Below are 25798 nucleotides of genomic sequence, written 5' to 3'. Positions count from 1 at the left end.
GCGTCCTGGTTTATGCCACTATCGTCACCGCCTTCTGTATCCAACTCGACAGCGACATTTTACTCACGACTTTTTTCGGCTGCAGCTGTCCTGGTCAACGAATTCCACTTCCTTCACATGTCGCTTGTTAGGTTTCACGGAAGGGGACGTTAAAGCATTGCGTTCGCGATCGCAGATACCGTGACCACCAACGCCACCGGCGCTCTCACCGCCTGGAGTTGCGATCTCATCCACCAACTGTGCCGTCCCACCTAGCGTGGTCCCTGTTCGATCCCGTCGAACCCCCTCATCGAATTGACTCTTTTTTAGAGCCGAATTCGCTCTCAAGTTTCTCCGATATTCTAACTACACCATGTCCAACCACGTCTGCTACGTCGAGGATGCCGAGGAGGATTCCGGCAGCTCTGTCCTGGAGGGCATCCAATCCACCCGTCGCTATGCTGTCTCTGAAGCTCCCGGTCCCGCCAGTCCACCCAAGGAACGCCCCAACACAGGAAAGTCTCGAGGCGAGACCAGGAGATATTCCAGCCGGCGACACGTTTCTCCTCCCAGCGAAGGTCTTTCTGATGAAGAGCCCCCTCGTAGGGAAGAGCGCCCCCGCCGAGACTATGAACGTGAAGCTCGTGAACAGCGCGATAAAGATCGACGCCGTAAAGAGCGCAAGCAGAAGGAAGCTGCTGAGCAGCAACAACGGAGGGTCCGAGCCGAAGCCAAACCACCCAAGGAACGTGAGCCCAAGCCTGTGAGAAGACCTCGCCCAACCTCACTCACTCATACCAAGACTGAGCCTGTTGTGCAACAATATCGCCGAGGTCGTGTCGAGGATCCCTCCTGTTACGGTGTCCAACAGCCTGCCGTTTCCGGCATGCGCCCCCGTGCTCAGACTCGACCTCATAGCTATTACCCAGGACAAACCGCTCCTCCAATTTCCAATGCTGGCTGGCACCATGCCCAAGCTTCTCAGCCTTCTTTCCCAGTCGGATCATTCCCGCCACCACCTTACTTCCCTGGAGGACAGTCTCCCTCAGTGGTCGGCGTTCCGCCTTCGCCCGGCCCAGGTGCTGGAACACCTGGGTTCTTTGATATGCCTTCGCAGCAGGCCAGCGCCCACCTCAGAAACCGTTTTGAGCGGCCAGCTTCATCCATGGGTTTCCGTCAACAGCAGCCTTCGCCATCAAACGTTGGATACCCTCAGGATGACTTTGATGAGGAGGAGCAGCCTGATCCTCGTCTCATTAGACGTGCCTCTCGCTCTAAGAGGCCTCAACAGAATGACGAGGATCGCCGGCGTATGCCTCCTCCTGACAGCATCCCACGACCCAAGTCTGCAATGCCTCCTCCAACCACACCATTCCGCCCCCCTCCTCAGTCTTTGACAAGGCAAAAGACAAGGACTCCCTCGCGGCCACCGCCTTCGGGTCGTAGCCGTGTTGGGTTTGTTGACCAAGGCTATGATGATGAAGACTACAATGACAGTCCTGGTCTGTTTGCGGACTCTCCTGAAGCCAATTTCGACCGTCGTACAGCTTTGGCCCGTACTCGACGCAGTTCTGTCGCCTATGAGCATCATGGTGCTGATCTTGTACCTGCTCGTACTCGACGAGGCTCCGTTGCGTATGAACAGCGTGGGATTGACATTGTGCCCGCCCGAACTCGACGAGATTCCTACTACGAAGATCGCTCACTTGGTGGTGGAGGTGTCAGTTTGGATGAGGATAAATACCTAGACGCCATGCGATACCAGGACGACATCAATGGCGGTCCCGCCATGCCATTGACTGCTGAAACCCTACGCAAAGCAAGCAACCCTCGGCTTGGCGGCGGGAGCAGTCGAAGCAGCGGCAGCCATGATGATAGCGAGTATAAGCGAAGCAACACCACTGGTCTCACCCGCTCTTCTTCAAGCGACACTGATAATGTCACGATCAAAGTGTCAGGCTCAGCTGTCGTGCGAGTTTCGGGTGCCGAGATTGAGTGCGGCGATGGAGGTGAGATCACGTTTTCAAGACCTACCGGCAGCTCTAGAGTTGGCAGCGACCGTGCTAGCAGCTACTACCAGCTTGAAGATGTCCGCAGTCGGGTTGAACAGAAGGCTCTCCCTTACCGACCACACACTCCCAGTCGTTCTGACTCACATCATCGGGGATATTCCGGAAACCATGCACCATATGATCCGTCCTTTGCCATGGACGACTACATTTACTGATGATTTTTTCTTATGAGAGATGACAAAGTTGATGATAAGCGCGTTTTTGCATTTTTATTTTTTGGTCTATATTTATTTCTTCTTTCTTATTTCCTGCATACAAATGTCTACGGGATGGGCAGCGTTTCGCCTATAATCTCGAATCTTGGCCATCGATGAGCATTCCGGTGGACGGTCTGATTACATTCAAGCTCTGGTCTTGAGCTCAGAGTTGGTTTCATACACCGAGCTTATCTTGATGCTTGTGTTCTTGGGTCAAGCCCTCTCGTTGGCTTCGTGGCAGAAAGTTGATACCCCAAAAGCGGTGATGGCGGAAGCGGCCGGTTGATGGTCCAGCTGAGTTACCAGCCCGGCTCGACTACCTCGAGGTACCAATACCAACAGTGCTTACTGAAAGCTCAACTTTTTTTTATTCGGAAATCATGTACGCCCAGATGGGTTATTTTTGGAGTTTGGTTGGGTAGTGGAAAGGCCCCAGTACGTCCTCAATGAACAGAAGTCTCACCTTTTGGTAGCTTTGAACCCAAGTGTCTTTTTCCGATGCATGGTCGTTGCTACCTGAAGGGTGTAGATTCATGTTTAGGAGGACTGGCCTTGATTGGACTGGGACTAGACAATTTCCCATTGTTTTGCACCCCTTCTTGCCGCGATCTGATCAGCAAGAGATCCTTGTGGGAAGCTGCATGAGAGACGGTTATGGATATGGCTTATGTATTGCATTGTTGAGCATGGTGTAAGAGGAGGAACTTGAGACTTGGCTGGAACTACCATTGGACCCTTGTCATCAGAACGATAGATTGTACGGGCAAACGAGGTTCGCGCCTCTATCTGCTGCCCGGCAGAGAATAATCTTATGTTACAACCAGCATGACATGCATGTTTGGCTTCTCTATTTTACTTGTTCCGAGACATTAAATGGTGACCCGTGACAAGATCTTCGGCTGATAATGGTGGAGTGAGGGTGGCAGATTGATTATGAGTGGACGGAACGGAGATGAAGGATTTTGGTCGAAACGGAAGATATTGTTTTGGAATGGAGACACTGGGAGAGTAACAAGACAATGACTGGGTTGATATGATTGAGTTTAACCATAGCATAACAATGGGAACATGTCTAGCATGTTAGCTACATGTCCCCTTTTCTCCTGTCTCAGGTGTCTGAATTTGTGCATAAGAAACTGGCGATCTGTTGTATGTGTAGATTAACCGCCCAGAGCAGCTTTCATCCGGTGTAAGCGCCCAAGATATTCATGCAAACGTGAGCAGTCAGGCAGTGCAGTTGCTGACGCTGTCTCAGGGGTAGAATTGGACCAAACATGGTCCGTCAGGTCTCAAATATGTAGCCTAGTGGCATTCCAATGTCAAACTTGAACAGAAAGGTTCAGAGTAGGTATCACAATCTCTTAATGCAAACCTTAGGTAGGGACAATGGCTGTCTCACAAAGGCCGGCGCTACTGCCTAGAAACTTCTTTTCATGCGGGCTAAAATAGAGCTCGTCAGTCCCATTCCCAAGATGCACGAATAAACCTTGAAGGGGGGCGTGTGCATTGCAAATCTGGAGCATCAAAGTCGTGGACAGCTGCCATTGGATGATGACTAAATGGGCTTTCTGTGCGAGGTTGCCGGGTCAGCGATTGAGTGTTGTTTACTTTCGACGTCATTTGAAGATTGTGGCTGGATTATGGTGATGAGGGCCAGAAAAGCTATTGAAACTGATTCAAACTTTAGAAGGAAATTACTTGAACCCTGATTTGATACCGCCCAAGATCATTGCCTTGTTTCTATGTTTATATCAAACTTCGAGAGCGTTGTAAGCATTCTGACGCGCACGTTGAAGCTGCCCAACCACCCGCTGCGCATCCCAGCCACGCACTTTACAGGCCTCGTTTCTGGGTTAACCAAGCACCATCCATCGCCCAGCCTGAGCCACGCAACACTCTTTCTCTCTCCAATATTTCTCTCTCCTTATCTCAGAAAACACACTATTTCCATAATCAACACCACACGACTCATTTAACGATTGCAATTACTCACCTCGCTCATTCGATTGATACATCGAGGATACTGACATCAACTGCTTGGTCTTATTTACAATTGAGCTCGGCTGGGCTACAGCACCCTGGGCCTAGCTTGCACATATCTATACTCGACTGAGACCTCTTCATTCTACTCCATTCCATCATGGCACCCGCTATCATCCGTTCATTGCGCAGTGCGTCTTCAATCACACAGCACGCCCCTCGTGCTGCCGAGGCCTTTTCCACACTCTCGGGGCATTTGTTGGAGGGCAGTAAAGTGCTGCTAGCTCGAGATGATAAGGACGACGACAAGAATGATAGACACAAACCATCGGTCGAACCTGAATCAGGCTCGTTCGACCCTCACGACATCAGCAATGCCGGGTTTTTCTTCCTTTTTGCTCTGATCGGTGTGGTGTTCGTGTGTACTGGTATCTGGTTTTTCTTCTGGGCAAAGAACGGTGGCTTCCAATTCAAGGAAACAGACTGGGATGACTACAAATCGACGGTTCTTCGACGGACGGGGCCTAACGGCACTATTCTCTCCAACGCAACTCGGCCAACAAACCTCGGCGGTGGCAGTGTATACAAGGACGTGGACGACGACAACACGACTGTAGTCACAGAGAGCACAACACTTACTGGTATCACAGCTGGAGCAAGCGACATTGGTGCACGTGAGAAGCGACGCCGCAAGCAGGAAAAGCGAGAACGTGATCGTGCGAAGAAGGGCAAGAAGACTAGCCGTCACGTTGGTGAAGCGGGTGTTGAAGATGAGGAGGCCGAACTTGCAGCCAAGAAGGAACTCCGCAGCTATCGCCATGAGAGACCTGCCCGCGTTGGTGGACTGAACAAGGAGAGTGAAGGTTCCGAATGGGACGGCTCTACCAACCCCGGCACTGAATCTAACGTCTCAACAAACCTTCTTTCTGATCGTCAGACAACCCCTACAACCACACCTACCAAGGCCACCGGCGGCATCCGCAAGGTCTACTCTACCGCTGATCGTCGGGAGAACCGTGAGGCAGAGCGCATGCGCGCCGAGGCCCGTCGTCTTCGTGAAGCTGGCCGAGCAGCCCGTCGTGATTTCAGCTACCAGCGTGCCGAGAGCTACACCCGTGCCGACAGCCAGGTCAGTGAGAGTCTCCTCGATGGATCACAGGTGACCCGTACCACAGACGACAGTGGCGATCTGGGCACCAAGAGTTATCACCACCCGATGCCTGAGCTGAGGGAGCTTGAAAGGGAGAGGGCAAGGGAGGAGCGACGGGCACGAAGAGCGCAGAGGGAATATCGACGAGGACGAGGAGAGGAGTGTTAAGGTTGACGTGATATGGGAATGACGAAAGTCTTGAATGGGCTATAAGGTAAAATGCGATTTCTTACTTTGGGTTTGGGCTGGGTTCACTGCGCGCATGTAGATGTATAACGGTAATGTAAATAGGCATGGTAACGGCTTCTCACGGACATGAATTGATATGCTGAGATTGTTAGAATACGAGATAGGCAATGCATTGAATAAACATGATGCTCTGACTTGTATGAAAATGAAGTCAAGGTCTTGAACGTGTAGGTAGATCTACCTAAGTTGGTGTACCATTAGTGTCAAGTTGCTCGGGGCATTGGACTATGAAGGTTTCAGACGTAATAGCTGCCTGTGTTATTATATTGACTTCGTAATGACTTGTTTACTTTGACTAAAAAGGGCGAATAATGAAACTATCTTCCAATGTCTCACATGTCTCCCTAAACATGCTACTACCTTCCAGAATCAGTTCGTGTTTCAGATCCTTGAGATATTAATTATTAGAACAATTCCAGGATGGTAAGGATTTGACAATTCGTTGGTTGACGTGTAATTTAATTCTTGGAAATTAATAGACGCAAGGCGTATCGCGAAGACTGAAAATAGCATACGAGCTGAGATGCTCTGTTGTTTTGATGGATAAGGCGCTAAGATCCATGGAAGATGTGAAACCTGGGGGCGTCTTAGCTGTGAGGGGACAGGCACCGGGCCGAAACAAAAACTGCATTTGCATTGCTTGGTATTATTATGCGATATCTTGGAGACTTGGGCTGTTGTGAGCGAGCGAGTGAGTGAGTGAGTGATTATTAGGTGATTAGGTAGCTACGTCTCTTACTGCTCACGTCACAGATGCATATGGTAAAAGTCAGTCAGTAACAAAAGACTCAAAAGTCTCTGTCAACGTCGTCATCAGCGTCGCATTTCGAATCGCTTCGCTTCTTTCGGTTCCTGTCCTGGTCTGACAAGGTTCCAGGTCCGGATTCCATTGATTGTTGATGATTGTTCTGGTTCTGGTTCAGCCTTGGGAGACATGTCGCCCCACGCTGAGTGTTAGTGCCATGCAGCGTCAACTGGTGACTAGCGCTAACACGATGCAAGCGCTATCATGTCCCATCAGCCCGCTCCCGCTGCTTCCGTCGACCCTTGGGCCCCTCTTTAGGCTTCTCACTGAAGGTGATCCCCCTGCGGGTGCCCCGTCAGGAAGTGGTACATAGCGGGTAGCCCAGAGGCTCAGGTCACCCCACCAGGAGGATACTGCCTGCTTCAGTGGACGACTTATGACGATAGTGTTTTGTCAGTGCTAGAGACAATTGTTCGCTGCTTAGATGAGCCTGTGTTTATGAAGCTGGGGTTAAATCAATGTCTCCCTAAAACAACGCTGTAAAGAATCATCTCTTAACCTTTGATTTACTGATAGTCCGCAGTTTGCGTTCGAGTGGCGATATCGCGTGGGCTAAAATCTAGGTAAGGTAGGTTAGTAGTTAGGCCCGTCCGTATTGCGCTGTAGGCTTATCCTCCTCCACATTTGATCCAATCCTCTAACACTAACAGCCAACCACCTCACTCACCTCACTCACCTCACCCAAAGACGCCTGGGCTCGCCTCTTCTCGTCTCTGCCTCCCCGTCTTCGTCATTCTCCTCCTTCAACATCACCACCAAATCTTTTGGCCTCATTCCCCATCCTCCTCAGTTCCATTCTCACCCTCTTTCGGCGTTTTCGATTCCTCCGTTCATCGATATCAGCGACTTCATCTTCGATTGACTCCTAGCCACATTTCCTTCTGCTTATCTCGCCGCGCGATTGATTCTTACATGTACTATTTGCGGCGGTGACGCCGTCCGCCAAGATCCGTGCCTTGATTGTCCCCGACCGACCGATCGATCGACTAATCCGCACAACACGATCTATCTATACAAACCGAGCCAAACGCAATTCTCCTTGAATTAATCTCTCGACCCTGTCAAGAGCAAGCAATCGAATCAAAATCAAGAGACGGTCATTTAAATACTTTGTCCCTCGCCCATCATGGGGCTCTCTTCCAACCCGTCGTCTGCCTTTACAGGCGTCGTCATCGGCCTCGTGTCATCATTCGGCTCCATCGTCCTCATCGCCCTAGTCATCTTCATTTTCTGGGTTTCTGGCTGCGCGAGTACTGGTCGCATCATCCTCGACCGACTCGGTCGGCCTGGCGAATACGATGATGAACAAGCGTTCGCACGCGATGAGGCTGAGGCCCTCGAGGTCATGGATGATATGTCGCGCCAGGAATATCTACGTGCAAAGGGTATGTCGCCAAACGTTCGCGCTCGCTAACTTGGCGAATGCATTTTACTAACGTCTGTTGCGTCCAAAAGCCTGGGTTACTGCGAACCCTCCCGAATCAATGCAGACTGATATTTCCCTGTCTCAATACCTCGCCATACAAGAAAAGGGCGTCTCTGCATGGGAATTTGAGCCTGAACTGGAGATAGCCAACTGCTTTGTCGAAGCTCGTACCGAAATCGAATTCTTTGACTCGGAATGCACCGTCATGAGCAATCTCCCTGTCCCCAAACAAAACGACGTCTACTACTGGGAAGCCAAGATCTACGAAAAGCCCGAAAACACTCTGCTCAGTATCGGCATGGCTACCAAGCCCTATCCTCTCTTCCGACTGCCGGGTGAGTTGGTCATAATTTGATCCTCCACGACCATTTACTGATTTTAATGCCAGGTTATCACAAGTATTCTGTCGGATATCAATCTACTGGTGCCCGCCGCTACAATCAACCATTCGGTGCGACTCCCTATGGTCCTCCACTGGTGCAGGGTGATGTCGTTGGAGTGGGTTATCGTCCTCGAACCGGTGCTATCTTCTTCACTCGCAATGGTAAGAAGCTTGAGGAGGTTGTTCACGGGCTCAAGGCGCAAAACTTCTTTCCTGCGATCGGTGCCAATGGTCCTGCTACTATCCACGTCAACCTTGGTCAGGCCGGCTTCGTTTTCATCGAGGCAAACGTCAAGAAATGGGGTCTGGCTCCCGTGACTGGGAGCCTAGCTCCTCCGCCACCTTATGGATCTGAGCAGGGTAGCATACTGTTGGAAGCTGGTACCAAGGACGGCAATACTTATCCTCAAGGCAGGCAACACAGCCACTCCATTACTGCAAGCTCTTACAACACACGCAACCCATCTAACGACCTCAATCCTTCGCATGGACGAACACGTAGTGGTAACTTTCGCGTACTTCCTCCAACGAGTCCCGGACCAGTCAGAAGCTCGACCGATATTTCTTTGGCTCATTTTGTACCCAACGAGGAGAACGGCGAAGCTAGCAGCAATGCCGCACCTCAACAGGAGACGCACGACCACAACCCCCTGCACCTGCATCTCGAGGATGCGACAAACCCGCCTCCTGAATACCAAAGTCCCGACCATTCAGGTAGCGAAGATGGTCGATATGGAAGTGACAGCGAGGAAGATACGCCTCTTATTCGCGTAATGAACCGCAGCCGAGGTAACTCTTCCGCTACGGTGCTTCCCTCACGGCAAACTCCAAGTCCTCGCCAACCGCCAGTACCCAGCTACAGTGATGCCATGCGAGAGGGTGCTGGTCGTGACCGTAGTGATAGTGCTCGATTACCGCCACCGAACCGAACGCCATCCAATAGACCTCGCAGTAGCACTTCTGCTTGAGTGGGCATCCGAATGCGGCCTGCTGATTCACAAGTTTTATATAAACATCTATTCATGAACGTCTGAACATGACACGGAAGAAGAACGACGATGCTCGAGAGATGCAGCATCGACGACATATGATACCGGAGTTGACAGGACCGATCCCCATACATGATCCATTTCAATCGTTGTTTTCTCGCACTGGCGCCTTGGAGTTTTGAGCATTGACAGGCGCACGTTTCCGAGGTAGAAGAGCCTCCAAACGGTCGGCAGTCGTCCTTTTTTATTTGTATTTTTAGACAGGAAATCCGGTTCGGTCTCAGGGTTGTGGACCAGCTGGATATGAGTTCCTGGAAAGGGGGCCGGAACGGAATATTGATACCAACCTGGATGGCTTTGCGCTCCTTTTTTCATTTTGACGCTTCTTGTTTCCTTCAACATGGCCTAACACTACGTATCTGGTACTGGTCGAAGAGCGCATGGATGTTTGGATAGTGGCTTATGCGCTGATGGCTGTAAGGGCGTTATGTGGATGAGGCCTCGGTCGCTGCCTCACAATAAAAGGGGCGACTTTGAGTATAAAGTATTGGCAGTAGTCTCGATATGAATTCCCAACCACTTATACTATCGTGCCTTTTCATGTGTTCATATCATGGAGCCAGGTGATGCGAAACGGCTTCCATATACTAAGGCGGGTTTCATAAGGTTTGGTTGATGTGGTGATAGCACTGATCGATCCTCTACAGTCACCCAATGACTTGATGTGACAGCAGCAAAACATAGGACTTTATGCTACCTTCATCTCCTTATTTCCATACTTTGATGCCCACAAACACCCTACATCTGCAGAAGTTACATTCTATCCACTACACTATAAGAGATCACAGGCTTTATCATTAGTCACGACAATCATTCTTCATTACGTCCAGGTTGATAGCAACAGTATAATATATCCCCTAGGGACAAGAACCATCCCACTCTGACCAATCATGAATGTACCAGCTGTAGCTCTCAAGTACGGTGCCACAAGATGCCTTTAATATTGGCTTCAACACCGAGGTCATACAGCTCAGCAACTGTCTCCTGGGTTCCAGCAGCAACTAAGTAAATCTACAAGATATACAGAATGGCGACAGGAAGACTGGCAACCAGGTTGAAATGTGTTTGCTTATGTGTACCTTTCATTCTGAGGTACTTGCGAGTCAAGTCTATCCCTATGGCCCTGTTCAGAAAAAAACCGGCGACAAGAAGCCCAAATCCCCCAACTCAACTAGAAAGCAGCAGAAAATTATCTATATGCATTGGCTCTCATGTTTTATAACGACCACTAGACTTTTGATCGGTATTATGGAGCTTTGCTGCGTGGAGCGACCAAAGGCTGAGCGAGTTAAGTATTTTTGGGCATGTACTTGAAAATGAAAGGTACTTAGTTACATGGCTTGATACTTGGTTGCCGTCAACTATCACAGTTTCCATTGGAGAAAGCACATTCGTACCAATAAAATAATGACTGTAAGCATCGTAGATTATCAATTAACCTCCGGGCCGAACATAAAAGAACTGCCATCAGACATCAATCTTCCCTACATATCCAAAAAGAAAACATGATCGTACCTAGCATATAACAAACAAGCAGTCTATCCTCACACGATATCCATCCCATGTTTCATATCATCCGAGCGTACATATCCAGCCATGGCTTGCTTCTCTTAAAGAGCCAGGTAAATCCAAGCTAAAATCCAACTGTGCTTCTGTTCCGTGTTGTTCCATCGCTGCTCCAGGCTCTGTGAAGAGTCGAGCGTTGCAAGCACCTATCCCAACATACATACATCAAACAATAAAACATGATTCAGAGCGCCAAACAAATGCTTTCTCAAAACTCCCTTCAACGCCAAACTTTTTTCCAGGCGCGGTAAAAAACAAAAAAACAGTCGCTATGCTTTCCGGATACGGTTCTTCCGCCATCTTTGGCGGAAACCGTAAGGAGTGAATTCTATAACCGATCGAAATCTCATAAGTCGTCATAAAGGAGTGTCTATCGGGTATCATGATCTGAAGGAATGTCGTTCCTCTGAGAGTGGGTATCATAAGGAGCGTGAAACCACGGCACTTCCAACTGCGCGTGTTAGTCGAGTGATAGGGAGTGTCAGCGTCGTTGACGCGGAGGTTTGGGTGTAGCGAGCGTTGAAGGAGTGTGATATACATGGCGCCTGCGTCGTTTTCGGAAAAAGCAGAACATCGAATTAAATCATAACAGTAAAAACAGATGAGGGTGAATCGAAGTCGGACTTGGTATCAGGTGGCTCGGCGTCGGGAATTGTCGTCATATTGGTGCATCACAGGGGGTCGTGCCAGAGGAGAAGGTGGGTGGGGGGCGGAGGACATAGATGATGTATGGCGATGTCGTGGGAGCGGTGCGTTCGACGAGACGGGAGATTCGGGGAGAGGAAGCATGCCGAATTGCTCTGACTTGATATATGGAGATTGGGTGCTCGTCATGGAAGTCATGTATAGACTCGGGTCCTCTGGAGGCGGGTATGTAGGTGTCGTGTTAATCCTGGGTGGTAACGGTCAATCCCCTAATGTTCTTTGTGTAAATTGAGCCAGTGGTCGTCTCGAGGAGCCTAGATCCACACAGCCTGGACAGGAGTAACGAACCCGACGCCATAGTTTTGAGGGGAGTCCTGAATTGATGAGGATGGCCCGCCTTGTAGAGTGTTCATGTCCCATGATCCATACTCCTCGGTATCGCTGTATGCGACAGATCCCTCGAAAGTCGAGGATGCTGGGCTGTAAGCCCCATTATACGCCGGTGAGGGAACATTGAGGTACTGCTGGCTCGGATACGGCGACAAGACCAGGGGGCTCACTGCAGAAGGTGGTCCGGATGCGTTGAGCATGGGCATTTCCTCAGTGCTGTAGCTGAAAGCAGGGTTTCCGTATAGATACGACTCATGAGTGGGCACCTCCTCCTGGATAGTGAAGTTGCGAGGGTTGAACTGAGGGAAAGAGGGAGTTCTTTCGGGGTGCATCCATCCCATACGCGACCGAAACTGACTAACTGTGTCTATGGGGAACTCCATAAGGGTCAAGGGAGTTTGCATCTCGCTTCCGACACCAGAAACATTGATCGACATGAGTCGCCGAGCAATCTCTTCAACGGGAGAGATAGACAAACTGCCAAAATAGGCGGCGCCAATCTCTGGGAAGAGACGTTCCATAAGGAGAGCCACGGTATACAGATAAGCAATGATGACCAGCGAGTTGGGAGAGCCATGGTAGTTCTGCAGGTAACCCACGGGCATCCAGAAGAGCCATTTGCGGAGAGGCTGAAGACGTTCAAATTGCTGCTCGATAGTGAGCGTAGGGCTGATCTTGCGGGAGCCTCGGAGAAAGCCAATCAGATGCTGAATCTGTGTAGTATCTTCCTTGTGGTACTTGAGGTGTGCCTCGACCTTTTGAATCTGTTCGAGCGTGCGTTGGTAGGCATCCAGATCCTCAGGGCGAGGCTGGCTTGGGCGATGATCCTTTCCGGGAGATGGCGGGGCAGTTGGGAACGTGCTGCTCTCGGCGATGAAGTCTCCGAACTGGGACTCATGCTTCCAGGGATCCATGGCATCGATCACCTATCTCCAGGTCAGTAGAGTTCTACTGCTATAATCGGGTCAACTTACCGATGAAGTGCCTTGCATTAACTGGGTCCAGCTGCGCCTGATTATGCTGTTAATTCCCTTCACTAGATGTTGGAATTGTGAGTCTTACCAGTCAGTGGCCTGCCAGGAGAGAACGAGGGAGGCAGCAAGGATAGCATCCGATGTTTCTCGGGAGAAAGACCCAATGGCTTCCTGGAGCCCTTTGAGGGCAATACCGCGGTGCTCATAGGCCATGCTGCCAACTAGAGGGCAGTCGGTGAGGAAAGCAATATGCATGGCAGAGAAGGCGAGCAGAGCGTGCATCACATATGGTGTGGTGGCACCAATTCGAAGAAGACTAAAGTTGGGGATCAGTATATACCAATTTGAGCATCATGTTATCGACGTACGTTGGAATATGGCGGGTCCAAAGGGTGAAATTGTTAGCATCGATGGTGGCTAGTTGGTAGTATAGCGTCGCAACGTGGTAGATCAGACGGAGATCTTCAACAGAGTACAGATGTGGCATTGGGGCAGGGTATATTCCCAGGCTGGGGAGCGGGAAGACGCCTGTCCTTTGCCATTCATTAATGGCGGCTTCAATCTGGGGTGTCCACATCAGGTCTGGCTTGTCGGGAGTTGTAGAGCGCTCAGCATCAGGAACCTGCACGTCGTTGTATGGGCATCGAATCTTGTGCTTAGTGCAATTTCGGCTTCATCCATTAGCCTGGGAACAAGACGTCTTTTTTCGAATCACAACTCACCATTGGGGGAAGTTTTCATCGCATCGGATATGGCGGCGTTTGCTATGAGTAATTGTCAGTGTTGTGCAAAGTCAACGTGAATTGATGGATCATACCAGGTATCACAGCCCTTGCGAGACTTGGTGTGGCTGCGGCGAGGGGGACCACCACCGGGACCAGCCATTTTGCAAATGTTACAGAGGTATCTGTTGGATAGAACTATTGAGTGAATAAGTACACGCACAGATTTTGATGAGGCTCGAGTGACATACACGAAGTGATCCACAAAGACAAGCTTGTGGTTTTATAGCGAGTGTTGGGGTGACAGGGCAGCAAGTGTTCTACCCAGTCAATCGGTATCCAGGAATCGATCCAAGTGGTCCGTATTAGAGATAGTTCGTGGATAGGGTCTCGTAATAGACAACAATTCAGCGTAGAGCGTCGAGAGGATGTACTCAGGTGCAAGTCGAAGATTCAAACTTATACACGGAGGGCTTCAACAATCTAAAGTGACTGAGATGCTCGATGGACTCTACGGAGCAGGGATGATCAAGGCCGGATGAGTTGAAGAGATATCTAAAACCTTGGCCAGTGATGCTGCGTGGTACGGTAGTTGTCTATATCCAAGTCTTCCAAACGGGGTAGTAGCGATCGAATATGGCGGTTAGTTTGGGTTTCCTTCCTTCAAGAGAATTTGTGATAGCTTTAGAAGCGACTGTGGGTATGCAGAAGTGAGGATATCAACTGATTGTAGAATCGAAAGCCAAGATGACCATGTAAGTGCACTTGAGCAGCTTCGTTTTCAGTTGCACCGGCAGTCGATTATTGACAGATTGAGTCTGAGTCCAGAAGGTTTTGGTGTAAGCCGTGGTCTCTATCTGAGAATTGGTCTCTGCACTTCGTGTTTTGTTCCTGATTATATACAATGGGAAACGATTGAATGCCCAGAGATATGAGTTGAAAAGCGTATCGTGAAGGAGGATCGTTGTTCCAGAACCAAAGCACCGTGAAATAAAAAGCGAGTGACAGGAGTCGACGAGGACTTCCTAAGAGAGTTGAGAGAGGTGGGGAGGGTGAGGAGAATAGCGAACGTGGTGTTGACTTGTAAAGACGAAGATGTTTGTTGTAGATGACCGAAAGGGAATCAAGAGGGGATCCGAGGAGGAGCTGGGGACGATGGCATTGTTAAATACAAGCGGACCTAATCCACAGGGCAGGCAGGTGCGGTGCGGGAGCAGCTCAGATGGGGAGGGGAGGAGCAACCGGGGTGTAAGAGGTGACGGGTGGTGTGTGGGAGTGTAAGGTAAGGTAGGTGCCAGACAGGTAAGGTAAGAGTGGGATGGAAGGAAGGCTGTGTAAGGGTACCTATCGTGTTGTACTGTACCGTGAAATGCTTGCAATGGATGAAAAGAGCAGTAAACTGTAAGAGTAAGGTGAGGTAAGAGCGTGCCATGTGCCATGATGCAGGTGCCAGCAACCTAACAGACAGCAGCGTCAGTGCCAGTTCACCACCAGTCCTAAAAGCGTACAGCCCATGGGCACCCACCATCAGCCAGCCCTAGTCTCCCGATTGCCTGCTGTGCTTGAGCCTGAACAGCTTAGCATAGCATAACATCAGAATCACCAACAACTACACTACGGATACTTGACCTGCCATTCAGAAGCGCAGGAATGAGCCGAGGGAACGTCAAGACAAGCGGCGAGCTCGGCCTCAGACTAGGGGAATTGTGGGCTGTGGAGTGCGGGCCCCGGGACTACGGCAGCGGACAGCAATGGATGAGTCCCAATGAATCGGATGCTGCTTCTTGGCCGTGAACCCGGAGTACAGCTGTAACTCTGTGGTATCCGCGCCGACGCCTGCTTGAAGGGCAAGTGTGCGATGGTGCGGTGCTGGTGCTGGTCTGGTCTACCAAAAAAAAAACATAACCCAACCCAAGACGCTAGAGATGGGGTGTGGTCCGGTGCGACAGCTCGGCCAGGGGGGGGGCGTCCTGCAGCCTCATCAGTAATAGGGCCGCTCTTCAAAAGATCCCTGGGCTGGGCATCTGTCATAGTGGGAAAAAAACACATTCATCTGTTTGCTGGTTCTCTAGAGAAAGCGTCGGTCACAGACCATCAACCTTAGTAACACATCCCTTCCATGCCAGATCAGAGGGGCTCCAGGTACCGTAAGGATTGGTCAGGGAGCAGAAGTAACCTTCTAAGCGGGAGGACTGCGGAGTATGTAGGGGTGCTGAAGCAGCAATTGGAGATGCTTAGGCTAGGCGTCGGTTCGGTAAAGGTATGACGGGTCCATGGTCCATACCTGAAGATAACATCGATCCATACCAGGTGCTTCTGTTGTGCTATTTTGGGGAGCTGGCGACTGGAGATGGTTCATTGGTGGCAGGGCGACCTTGCTGGCTTGTGCTCGTCCTATGGTTCTACACGACCGCCGAGATGGTACTGCAATGCAATGCTTCCCTCTCTTACATGGGCGGAATGTTCCTGAAATCATGAGGTTGAGTCTGGCCGAGATGGTGGTGGCGGGTAGAAACCCAGTCCAGCCGAGAATGGGCAAATAGTAGCAATGAAGCAATAATATTAAATCACAAATACAGCAACCGAATGCGAGTACCTGAGGAATAGAAACAACAAGAGATAGTGGCGGACGGTGGCACCTACAGAATGGTGTACCGCAGCACCCAGTTACCTAAAGTTTTTGGCTCTCGACCTCTCAAACAGGTTGGCTGTTTTCTCATTCAGCTGCAGCAAACACCAGACTTTCATCACAATACCATCGGCGGGGTTCAAGAGGCTGGATGCTTTTACATCGGGGAACAAAATGAACCGACCACATCGACTCTCGAGTTTATTCTGATACAGTCTGATAAGTTTTGTCACTCGGGACTTTAGTCCTAGGGTTTTCTGTCATCCTCCGTCATAAAAATGGCGGCTGAGTTAGGGGACGCAAGAAAACTTAGGACCTCGACTCTAGGTGACACAAAGGCTCAAGCAAGTTATCACGAACTTAGGGTGCTTCTTTGGTGGGTTTATTCTGATGCCCATTGTCAATGTCAGAAGCTTTCTTACTCCCTGAGGCCGAGATACAACCTTGCACGCAGAGGGCATGACGCACATGGCCCAGGGTCAAGGGTTAGGGAGAGTTCCATTGTCTTAGATCATTGAGACTAGTGTCCGTCCTCCGCTTTTCCGCGGTGTCCGGAAGAGAAGCTGAGACCTCTAGAAAGAGACAAAAGAAGAAGAAAGAAGTAAAAACGAGAGAAGCCCTGTCTCGACGTATCGCCAAGGAATTCACAGGTAAGTGGTGACTAAACTGAAAATCGAACGAGGGCTAAGAGGGGAAGGAAGGGTGACAAAAACACTAGGTGACAAAGTAAAAATAACTTTACATGTCCGTGCCCCGCGTAGGTTGTTTTCTCCCTTTAGACCCAGGGGGGATTTTAGTCGGTTCAACCACTGGGTTTCCCTACAAAGAGAGAGAGAGATAGAGAGAGGAGAGGTTGGCTTGCTCAGTGCACTGGACTGGTAACTGACTACCTTACTGAACGGATATGAAAGTTAGGCTGGGCTAGGCTGTCTGGACTGGGCTACGGTGCCCGTGGACCCCGGTCTACGGCTCAACTTGGCTCAAGTAGCGGATTTGGTTTCTATTCGCTCACGCTGTGCGAAACTCGAGTCGCTGATTGGCTCGTGCGTTTACGACAGGGCGAAACAACATTGGGATTAGGATGGCGGGCGGGCTCTCAGGCGGTGGTAGACGGACGGGGCGTCGGCATCAGAGACCAGAGACGGACAAGCCGGGGCCGCCGGTAGTTGAAGCTTTGATATTGGGTCCCTGCGAGAACCAAGCCATCTTGAATCCAAATCCAATCCGGCCTAAAACATCCAAAGCCCTGTTCAAAGCAAGGTAACGGCCAGGCTGGGGTCGAACAAATTGCCTTGCATTGCATTACAAGCGCCATCTCAGTGGCGACATGGCTCCAGAAACGGCACATTTTACCCTGAGGCTCGAGATCAGAATATGGAGAATATCTATAAAAAGTGACAGTCTAACCGGACACAGTATAGCTGCAGATGAGTAACACTGGAACGTTACTTACGGCCCACCGTAAGATAAACGCCGCACGAATGCTTTCGCAGTGGCTTCGCTTCGTTATTTGTTTTGTTCGTCTGTTTCCAAATCTTTGGCTCGTGTCGCCCTAGGTATTATCTTACAGCTGAGACAGAGCCACGGGCCGCTCCTACAAGTCGAGTATCTCGTCTCTGCGCCTTTTCGGAGCTGGAAAACATAAGACCATGACGTCGTTGGTCAGTGTTTCTGCGTACGATCATGTAGGTAAGGGTCTCAATGTTGCGGTAGTAGTAGCAGTAGCAGTAGCAGTAGCAATTGTAGGCGCAGTCACTCTGGCTAGGCCTATCTTGACGCCGTCTTACACAACTCTCCGTCAGCATCTCTCATGCTCGCTGTTTCTGTCACCCAAACACATTCCTCTATCACTACTCCGTATGTACATCCGTACTTTTGTAGCAGACGAGCTGGAAAGTTACGGTATGACATGGCATGGTTATTGATAGACATGATCCTCCCGCTCCCAACATTCCTGTGCGGGATTACTTCGGGTATGCTGTAGATCGTGTCTTGTCCAGGGTGTCTGCGTATTCGGGCTTCTTCCTCTGGTGTAACGCTCAACCACAGACTTGGGCCTTTCACAGGCTGTCGAGAAACGTATTGCAAATCCACGGTGGAATTTTGCGCCGCAAGGATAACGATCAAAGGTTTAGCTCAAGATACCGACCGAGTATGACCCGGGCTTTGTATAACTGGAGAAAATAATCTTTCCTGACCGCACAATGAAGCTATTTCTAGCCATAGCATCAATGCTCTGAAACTTCCTTCAAAGTAATAGATCCACAAACGGCAATTCGGGGTAGTAGGTCGCCCGATTATATGACGGGTTTACTTATCTCGAGCATGGCCCTATTACTTGTATCATGACCAGCCATCCGTTCTAGCCCCAACTTTCGTTCATCGCCTGGTCCCTGTTTTTGTCAAGGAAGTATTTCTCCGGCTCTGTGGGCAGCGTAGCATCCGCTTCCTGGCCAAGTGGTGCTTTTGTAGTTCATGTTCGGGACTTCACGATAGTTTGAGAACGATGTTCTTTTAGCATCGGCCCCTTGTCCGTCAACCTCTCGACTATGCCACAACCCTTGCGCGGGACAAGGGCAGGGTGAACAGGAAGATTGGAGGGAGAAGATGACTGATCACATGATGCCTGGGTGTCTTCCAATAGTAGACTACCGTATTAACCACGTTTAAGTCACGTATTGCGTGCGAATCAGAGGCGATTCACGGTTACATAGACATCTGACAAGCTAAGTGCACGAATAGGAAAAGAGAACGGACCTTGTAAGGCTAGTAGCTTGCCCTTGACTTTTGTAAAAGGAAAAGTCTGGAATCTACCATGATGGAACTCAAACTTCAGATGACAGAAAGTCAAACTTGGCCGAACATGAAAAGACAAATGCCAACACCCAAGAGTATCATCCACTTGGTAAATAACCAGATCGTCGCTCAGTATCCAACTTAGTAAAGCACCAAAGTTGTGAGACTTGTCTCAGGGACTCCAGCGGAACCTCTAGTGATGATAGACAGAGAAAATGGATAGAATATGACAAGCAAAGACTGCCTAATCGGGAAAAGTCCCGCGTGGTCTGCAATGCTATAAGGACAGTGACATATCGAAGGTTGGCGAGGATGAACTCCCTGCCAAGTTGGAGCACCAAGATGCTGGGAACTTAGCGTGGGTAAGAACTTTGGTTAGAGAACCATCAGGTACATGGTTCAAGGGGTTTCTCTTCAAAGTAACCTCCCAAGAATCGGTCGTTATTCCCCTTGTTGGCAATTCCTTGCAAAGGGTCCACTCGTGCTTCAGATTGATTAATGCTAACCCTATCTAAATTGCGGAAAAGGGAGTTCGCGGCAGTGTTTCAAAGGGCAACGACATGTATGTATGATCGATCATCAACATGTGCCTCGGTAGTCATGACGGGTCTGGAAGAAAGTACCTATCACAGTCTTACTCACCGTCAGTTACAAGAGACTTTCTGACCGTCCGTGGAGAAGTGGTTAATTTGACGACCAACCTTGGATCTCTCCTCTCATGCGGCGGTCATGTCATGTCATGTCATTCAGTTGCTCGTCATTGGCATCCCTGATCTTGAAAATGGTCAACAACTCATCAATGCATGACTTGCATGTGTCTATCTAGCTGAAAATGACTTGAAAAGTCCTTTGGCTTGCAGTTGAGTGTTACACAAGTTAGCGGCTGCAGATCATATTGAGTTTCGTGCGGGCGCCTCACTATGAGTTGTTTATGAGACAAAAGGCTGTGGCTGTAAGTACTTGATAGGGAAAGGTCAAATGGAGACCCTATCTGTTCGGTAGTTTTTAGGCCGCCCTCGGCCAAGGGCCTTCTAGAAGCAATCGACGTCTAACGAGGTAATTAGCCTGGTAGCGCACTCCAGAGTTGCACTGCGGAATGGCACCGCGGAAGAATTTGAATGAGACATTGAACAGAGGCAATGTCTCACAATTACATTTACAGTTACAGTCACAGTCACAGTCACCGTCACGGCCATAATCACATTCACAGCCACAGTCACAGAACATGTTGGATATCCAGTCGCGCAGCAGATAATCTACGCCATTTATGCTTTGGATCTGACCGAAAGCCATCTTAGATTTGAGGCCTTTAGTTCATGTGCATAGAGGGGGTCGACCGGTCAGAGCTCATCAAGTCACTCACTGCCTGGGCTGGGCTGGGCTAGCGGGGGATACTTTGTATGCGATTTGCATGAGATTGTACCACTTATTAGAAACATTCACACTTACATTCGCCCAAAAGCTATTGCCACTGGCATTGCCATTGGATGTCCGACAGGTACATCCATACAATTAGGTATGGCAATTGCTTGTGACATCGGAACCTAATCGATCCATTTACCTTACATAACAAGTTCTGGCGACAAAAAAGAGACAAGAAGTGGTACCAATCTTCAGGATGCCTCGGGGAGGTTGCACCACCTTCCCCTCTTCTCTTGAAGCAGTGTCGTCGCATCATCATCACCAACAAAAATATGCATCATTTCGCTCTTCTTCCAGCCACTTAGCTCACCCCTCTTTCACCCTTCAAAAAAGTTCATGAGCACATCAGATCAGCGCATCAGATCATCAGGGGGAGCAGCTCTTAAGACATCGACATCAATCAAAACAGACAAGACCCCGAGACTTTGTCCCAAATTGAGCATGGCCCAGAGCAAAGCATCGCAGAACAGCGCCATGCGGAATATGCATGTACATATTGTACTTACGGCAATAAAATGATCGACAGGTCCTGGCACCAACTTTCAAGCCACGCCACGATTGGCTTCGTCCGACATTGCTACCTCCCAAAGTCACACATACCTCACGCTCGGGCTCAGCTTCAGTCCCAAGCAAAGCAAGCAAGCAAGCACCCTAAGCAGCATTTGCTCCGGTCTTGGTCCTCTGTTGCCAGGCCGCGGTTGTGTACAGAAATCCGAAAATTGTTTGTCAATGGTCTAGGAAGTTCCGCCAAGCTACTATCTTGTCCTGAGAGCAAAGCAAACCACACCACTCCCACTCCCACTCCCCCACCTGAATTCGGGGAACTCAAGCCCCGCTCCGAGCGGTGGAACATGTTGAAAACTGTATATTCATTCTCTGGACAGAGTAGACTACTAATGTACAATTACCTTTCCTTGACGAGGCTGAGGGTCACTCTACCCGTACGCTTCTTTCTTGATCGGACGTCGGTTCTCGCTGACTATCAGCTCCCTTCTTCTTCTAGTCCTGGCCCTCCGCCATTTGGTTCCACAGCTGAAACAGTGCCCTTCACTGACTTCGGCCGATGAATTGCAAATCTGTCCACCAGTCCCCATCTCGGCCGAAAGTCTTACAAGCGCAATCCACCATTGGCTGCGCAATTTGACCAGACGACTGTTCCAATGGCGACTTGAAAATAAACCACTAGTTTTCATCTGTGGTTGTCCCCCGATTTTAGGGCTAGCAGAGCGCTATGAGGTCATGGACCGAGTGATTTATCCTTCACTCCGTCTTAACGATATCCCCTCTTACACAATGGCCCTGTCGTTCCGACGACTTTCTTGCCCTGTTGGCGGGGTCCGTGGAAACAACATGCTAAGCCTCATATTGTCTATGGAAGATCTAGTATCATCAGTGGTGCTTTACCTTGCTACCTAATATGCCACAGATACCACAAAGTTTGGAGTACGGAGCCAACTCGTTTCTTGTGAGTCCCTCATTCTGCATCAGCTTCGTGTTTTCAGTGTACCATATATTGTTGGGGGCCATAGCTAAATATTTTGAGGTAGGTAACCTACTATTGCTCCACAGACCAAGAGGTCAGGGTGCGCCAGGGTCCCCTGCCCTTGGTTCAGATCTGGCTCAACAACGAAGGTCGTTGGAGCTTCTGTTTGGCCAAAAACACAAACCTCGTGTCCCGAAATGGGATTTCCCCTGGGAAACTCGACCCATGAATGACAGGGCATTTCGAAAAGTCCATCAAGCATTGACTAAACCGCTTTCCGCTCCAAACCATCAAACTAGCCTCATTATTAATTACCAGACTACGGAGTATGTCTGCAATGGTCGCTCCTGGACATGTTCACGACAAGGAGGGATCAACAACTTCATGGCGCGCCCTGGTCTTGGCTGTTGCTCTGGTCTTTCACAGGCTATCCCCTGTCACTCAACACCCAAGATCATCATAGGCGTATGCCTCTCGTCTTCCTCTGGCCGCGATGTCATTACCGAATCTGGTCTGGCTGAAGTTTGAAGGGAGGTTGGTCGCTTCTGGAAATAGATCAGATCTGACTCGACGAGAAACGTAGGTACGCGCTGTTTTGTGCCATTCCAGCTGTAGGTTTCAGATCTGTCACCAATTGTCCGCCGTGGAACGAAGGATGCCACTTGTGTTCGCTATTTCAGTTGATTGGGGGTGAGATAGGCGAACAAGGATTCTTGAGCAATCACAACTGACACACCACGACTTTTTTTCCTTAGCGGACGGAATGACCTCATATCCCGCTATAGCAAGCTGCAGGGCGATTTGAGAAGACCGATGCGAGATTTCTAAGTGTCTCAAACATTGCAGCTAAGGCTGCACTGTGAGAAGAAGACAGTGAAAGCGGTGAGGTGATCACCGTGGAGAGCTTGGTGTTCCTTAAAGCTGAACCTTTATGCATCGCACCACCCTTTTAGCCTCCTTTAAAAAGGCGCTAATGAAGCATGATCCGTATAGCTGGGAGGCACGGAAGATCGAGATGCATGCAGACCGACGATCCCTTTTGGATCCACGCCCGGCCTAGTTACTTCACCAGTACAGAGGCAAGAGGAAATATCCATGTTAGCTGTTATCACTTCACGACTTAATCTCGAAGACCGCCAATAGCCTCAGACACAAGATTCATATTTATGTATTTCAAAATCAAGGTCTTTTGCCTCGGCTCGCAGCCCGCTCACGGAAATTCCGAATCATCACGACCCTGTCGGAGCCGCGGCACTCTCGATTTACCTCAACGGGACAAATATTGGGTCAATGCCAATAGTCCCCACACGGATCCGCAGGTCTGCGAGAATGTGACAGCTTCGGGCGTTAATAAGACTTGATCAACATCTCAAAGAGTGAGGTTTACAACGGGCTCGGGCTCAGACATCTCGCCCCATTGCCGATGATCCCCTGATCAGACTGCCAGAATTAGAGATTGGCCTTTGCTACGAGCCAAAGAAGATCTTATCCTCGGCAGCTGGTTCATTTGCAAGTCCACTGCTTCTGGTTACAGCAGCCATGCCGAAGCATGCTTCTGATTTGTTGAGGCATGGCCACAGGGCTCGTGCCGCAAGATATGCCGCACGATAATAATAGAATATCGTTCCCGGTCCTATCCTATGGAGAGGACTGGCCGTTGACAACCGCAGCCTTTTGATGCCAAACCCACTTTCCAATCTCCCAAGAATTGAAGTATATTCTGATGTCTGTGTTTTGTTCGAGTTACTACTTCCAACAACTGGTTGGATGTTCTCAGCTCTTGCTTTGATAATGAAGATAGGAGACACACAGCGGAGGCATTCTCACCAGTCTCGCAATCACCACAGTCTGTCTGCAAGTAACCTACCTGGTGCTTTGAACGGCGTTTTGGGTTGACCGCACCTTGGGCCTGTAACACATTGACTCTGGTATCACAGTCTGAAGTCTCCGGTGTGATACGCGGGAACTCGGATTCGTAGCATCGAGTCTGTATACTTCAGATCCGATTGCGCGTTCAGTAGACCCAGGCGAGACGATCACTGAAAGCCGATGCTGTTGAGGCCCTCTCGGGCAGTAAGTATCGCAGATCAACATCACTTCTTAGGTTGTCCCATGACCTACCCCATTGAAGCTGCTTCCTAGCTAGTTGGCCTGACCTTTTACTTGAGAACGATACAACAGCGTGGGCCCCGAGACAAGGGCGTGGGCCATTTTCACAATTACCAGCGTATGACCCAACTACAGAGTACTAATGACAGAGAAGTTGACTCAAAGTCACGACTTCTGGCTCCCGATGATCTGATGCCCCTCCAAAGTTGAATAGCCAAAACTTTAGACTGCCGATCACAGTTTGAAGTCGGAAAAGACCGGCCCTATACGGAGTAGTGAAAAGGAGAAATGCTAGACAGCAACATGTTTGTTTTGTATCAGATTCTATGGTGCACCATAAACATCAACGGGGCACAATACATGAAGGCTATCTATGGGGTAACTCACTTGCGCGCCAATAGACGAAAAGGACCAAGTTGAAAGAGGCTGATCCCTTGAGCAAGCTAGGCGCATGCGAATCTGTGTAGGGGCGCCGGCAAACCCGCGCCGCGGGATCAAAGCCGTGAAAAAGATGCAACGCCTGTGGCAGAATATGGACGCAGGGTCAAACAGGAATGACATAGATGGCTGGGCCTCAGCCCTCAGGGTCTTTTGACGGCTAACAGTAACGTATCATTTGGAGATCTCATTGCTGACTCGGCTAGACAGACGGTACATAGACTACTGAGGCCATCATATCAGGGCGAAGCTAGTGGTGCGGGCTCGAGACCACATGGCACACGACGGCGCCTGACCAGGAGGATCCGATGAGAAATGTTTTACTTGTATTCCAGTCCTTCAATCTCTGTCACTGGCAAGGGGCTAAACCCGTTACCCGAGTCCATGGGCCAAGTTTCATCGGCAACGACTGATTGCGCGAATGTTACTGTTGTAGCCAGAAGCCCGCCCATTCAGGCGCTGGGGATGGCCCACAACAGCTTGGACTTGGTTGGGTTTTATTGCCATTGCCAGAATCGGTCGGAGCTGCGGACTCTTCTCAAAAGCCCGGAGGGAGCGTGGAGAGCATGTCATGACATGTCATGTCACCAACAGCGTCGCAGGGTCCTTTTCCTTGTTTCCCACGAGTTGGTTTTTGCCTATTGATGACCCAGCCACTCGAATGTTGAAATGACGATGTCCAAAAATGCATTTGTTGTTCTAGACCAGGCCATGGCTCACAGCGTCGGACAGGGTTGCCGAATAGGCTAGGGAATAAACTGACAGGGTTCTTTGGTCAAAAAGGGCGTCAGAATGGGGAAAATGGATACCCGGGGCGGACCATGCCATGCATAAGACAGGGGTAGTAGTGCGAGGCTGAGCTATTAATGGCGACACGGGCAGGGGACCATGACACGGTGTGGACAGCTTTTCCAATCAAGGTCAACGAATCTAGTCCTAAAGCTTAAACGGCACAGCAGCACCAGAGCCTCTGGTGGTGGTTTCACTGGGTGAGTTGCCCTCTCATTTACTCTCCTGTTATGGCTTGGCTCGGCTTGGCTTGGCTGGGAGAGAAGCAGTACAGTACATACTGTTATGGCAGGCCTGGTCATAACAGACCAGAACAGAACAGAATCACAAGACTTGTGTCTTCTTGTACGCCCCTGCCTGATGGTCTATGTACTATGGCATATTTGTCTACGAACGACGTTGAGCTAGACGTTGATCTCTGGTTCTGATTATTGGATATCGCGAGCCTCACAAGGACCTTGGCCTTAACCGTGGACCATGCAGGGTCCGGTGAGTCTGCCCCGGTTGCCGAGTATACCATATCAGTACGACGATATCACTGGACGG

General features: G+C 49.9%; 4 protein-coding genes across 4 annotated transcripts; 3 read left to right on the top strand and 1 right to left on the bottom strand.

The window, feature by feature from the left end:
* Positions 1-352: 352 nt before the first annotated feature.
* FTJAE_13586 (uncharacterized protein) lies at positions 353-2206 on the top strand (the record flags this gene model as incomplete). The annotated part of the gene is made up of 1 exon (XM_037346744.1): positions 353-2206. One exon carries the CDS (start codon positions 353-355, stop codon positions 2204-2206), a length of 1854 nt encoding a protein of 617 aa, XP_037199398.1.
* A 2182-nt stretch (positions 2207-4388) lies between these two features.
* FTJAE_13585 (endosomal SPRY domain protein) lies at positions 4389-5546 on the top strand (the record flags this gene model as incomplete). The annotated part of the gene is made up of 1 exon (XM_037346743.1): positions 4389-5546. The coding sequence occupies one exon, from the start codon at positions 4389-4391 to the stop codon at positions 5544-5546; it is 1158 nt and encodes a 385-aa protein (XP_037199397.1).
* Positions 5547-7558: 2012 nt separating this feature from the next.
* FTJAE_13584 (ssh-4) lies at positions 7559-9208 on the top strand (the record flags this gene model as incomplete). The annotated part of the gene is made up of 3 exons (XM_037346742.1): positions 7559-7817; positions 7888-8193; positions 8247-9208. The coding sequence occupies 3 exons, from the start codon at positions 7559-7561 to the stop codon at positions 9206-9208; spliced, it is 1527 nt and encodes a 508-aa protein (XP_037199396.1).
* A 2606-nt stretch (positions 9209-11814) lies between these two features.
* On the bottom strand, positions 11815-13749 carry FTJAE_13583 (UPC2-like protein; the record flags this gene model as incomplete). The annotated part of the gene is made up of 6 exons (XM_037346741.1): positions 11815-12816; positions 12865-12901; positions 12953-13180; positions 13233-13535; positions 13587-13628; positions 13682-13749. The coding sequence occupies 6 exons, from the start codon at positions 13747-13749 to the stop codon at positions 11815-11817; spliced, it is 1680 nt and encodes a 559-aa protein (XP_037199395.1).
* Between the last annotated feature and the right edge of the window lie 12049 nt (positions 13750-25798).

Source organism: Fusarium tjaetaba, assembly GCF_013396195.1.
Source record: "Fusarium tjaetaba strain NRRL 66243 chromosome Unknown NRRL66243_c0000440, whole genome shotgun sequence".
NCBI classification, from domain to species: domain Eukaryota; kingdom Fungi; phylum Ascomycota; class Sordariomycetes; order Hypocreales; family Nectriaceae; genus Fusarium; species Fusarium tjaetaba.
The sequence above is the reverse complement of the archived record's forward strand: the minus strand, read 5'-3'. Positions and strand labels throughout refer to the sequence as shown.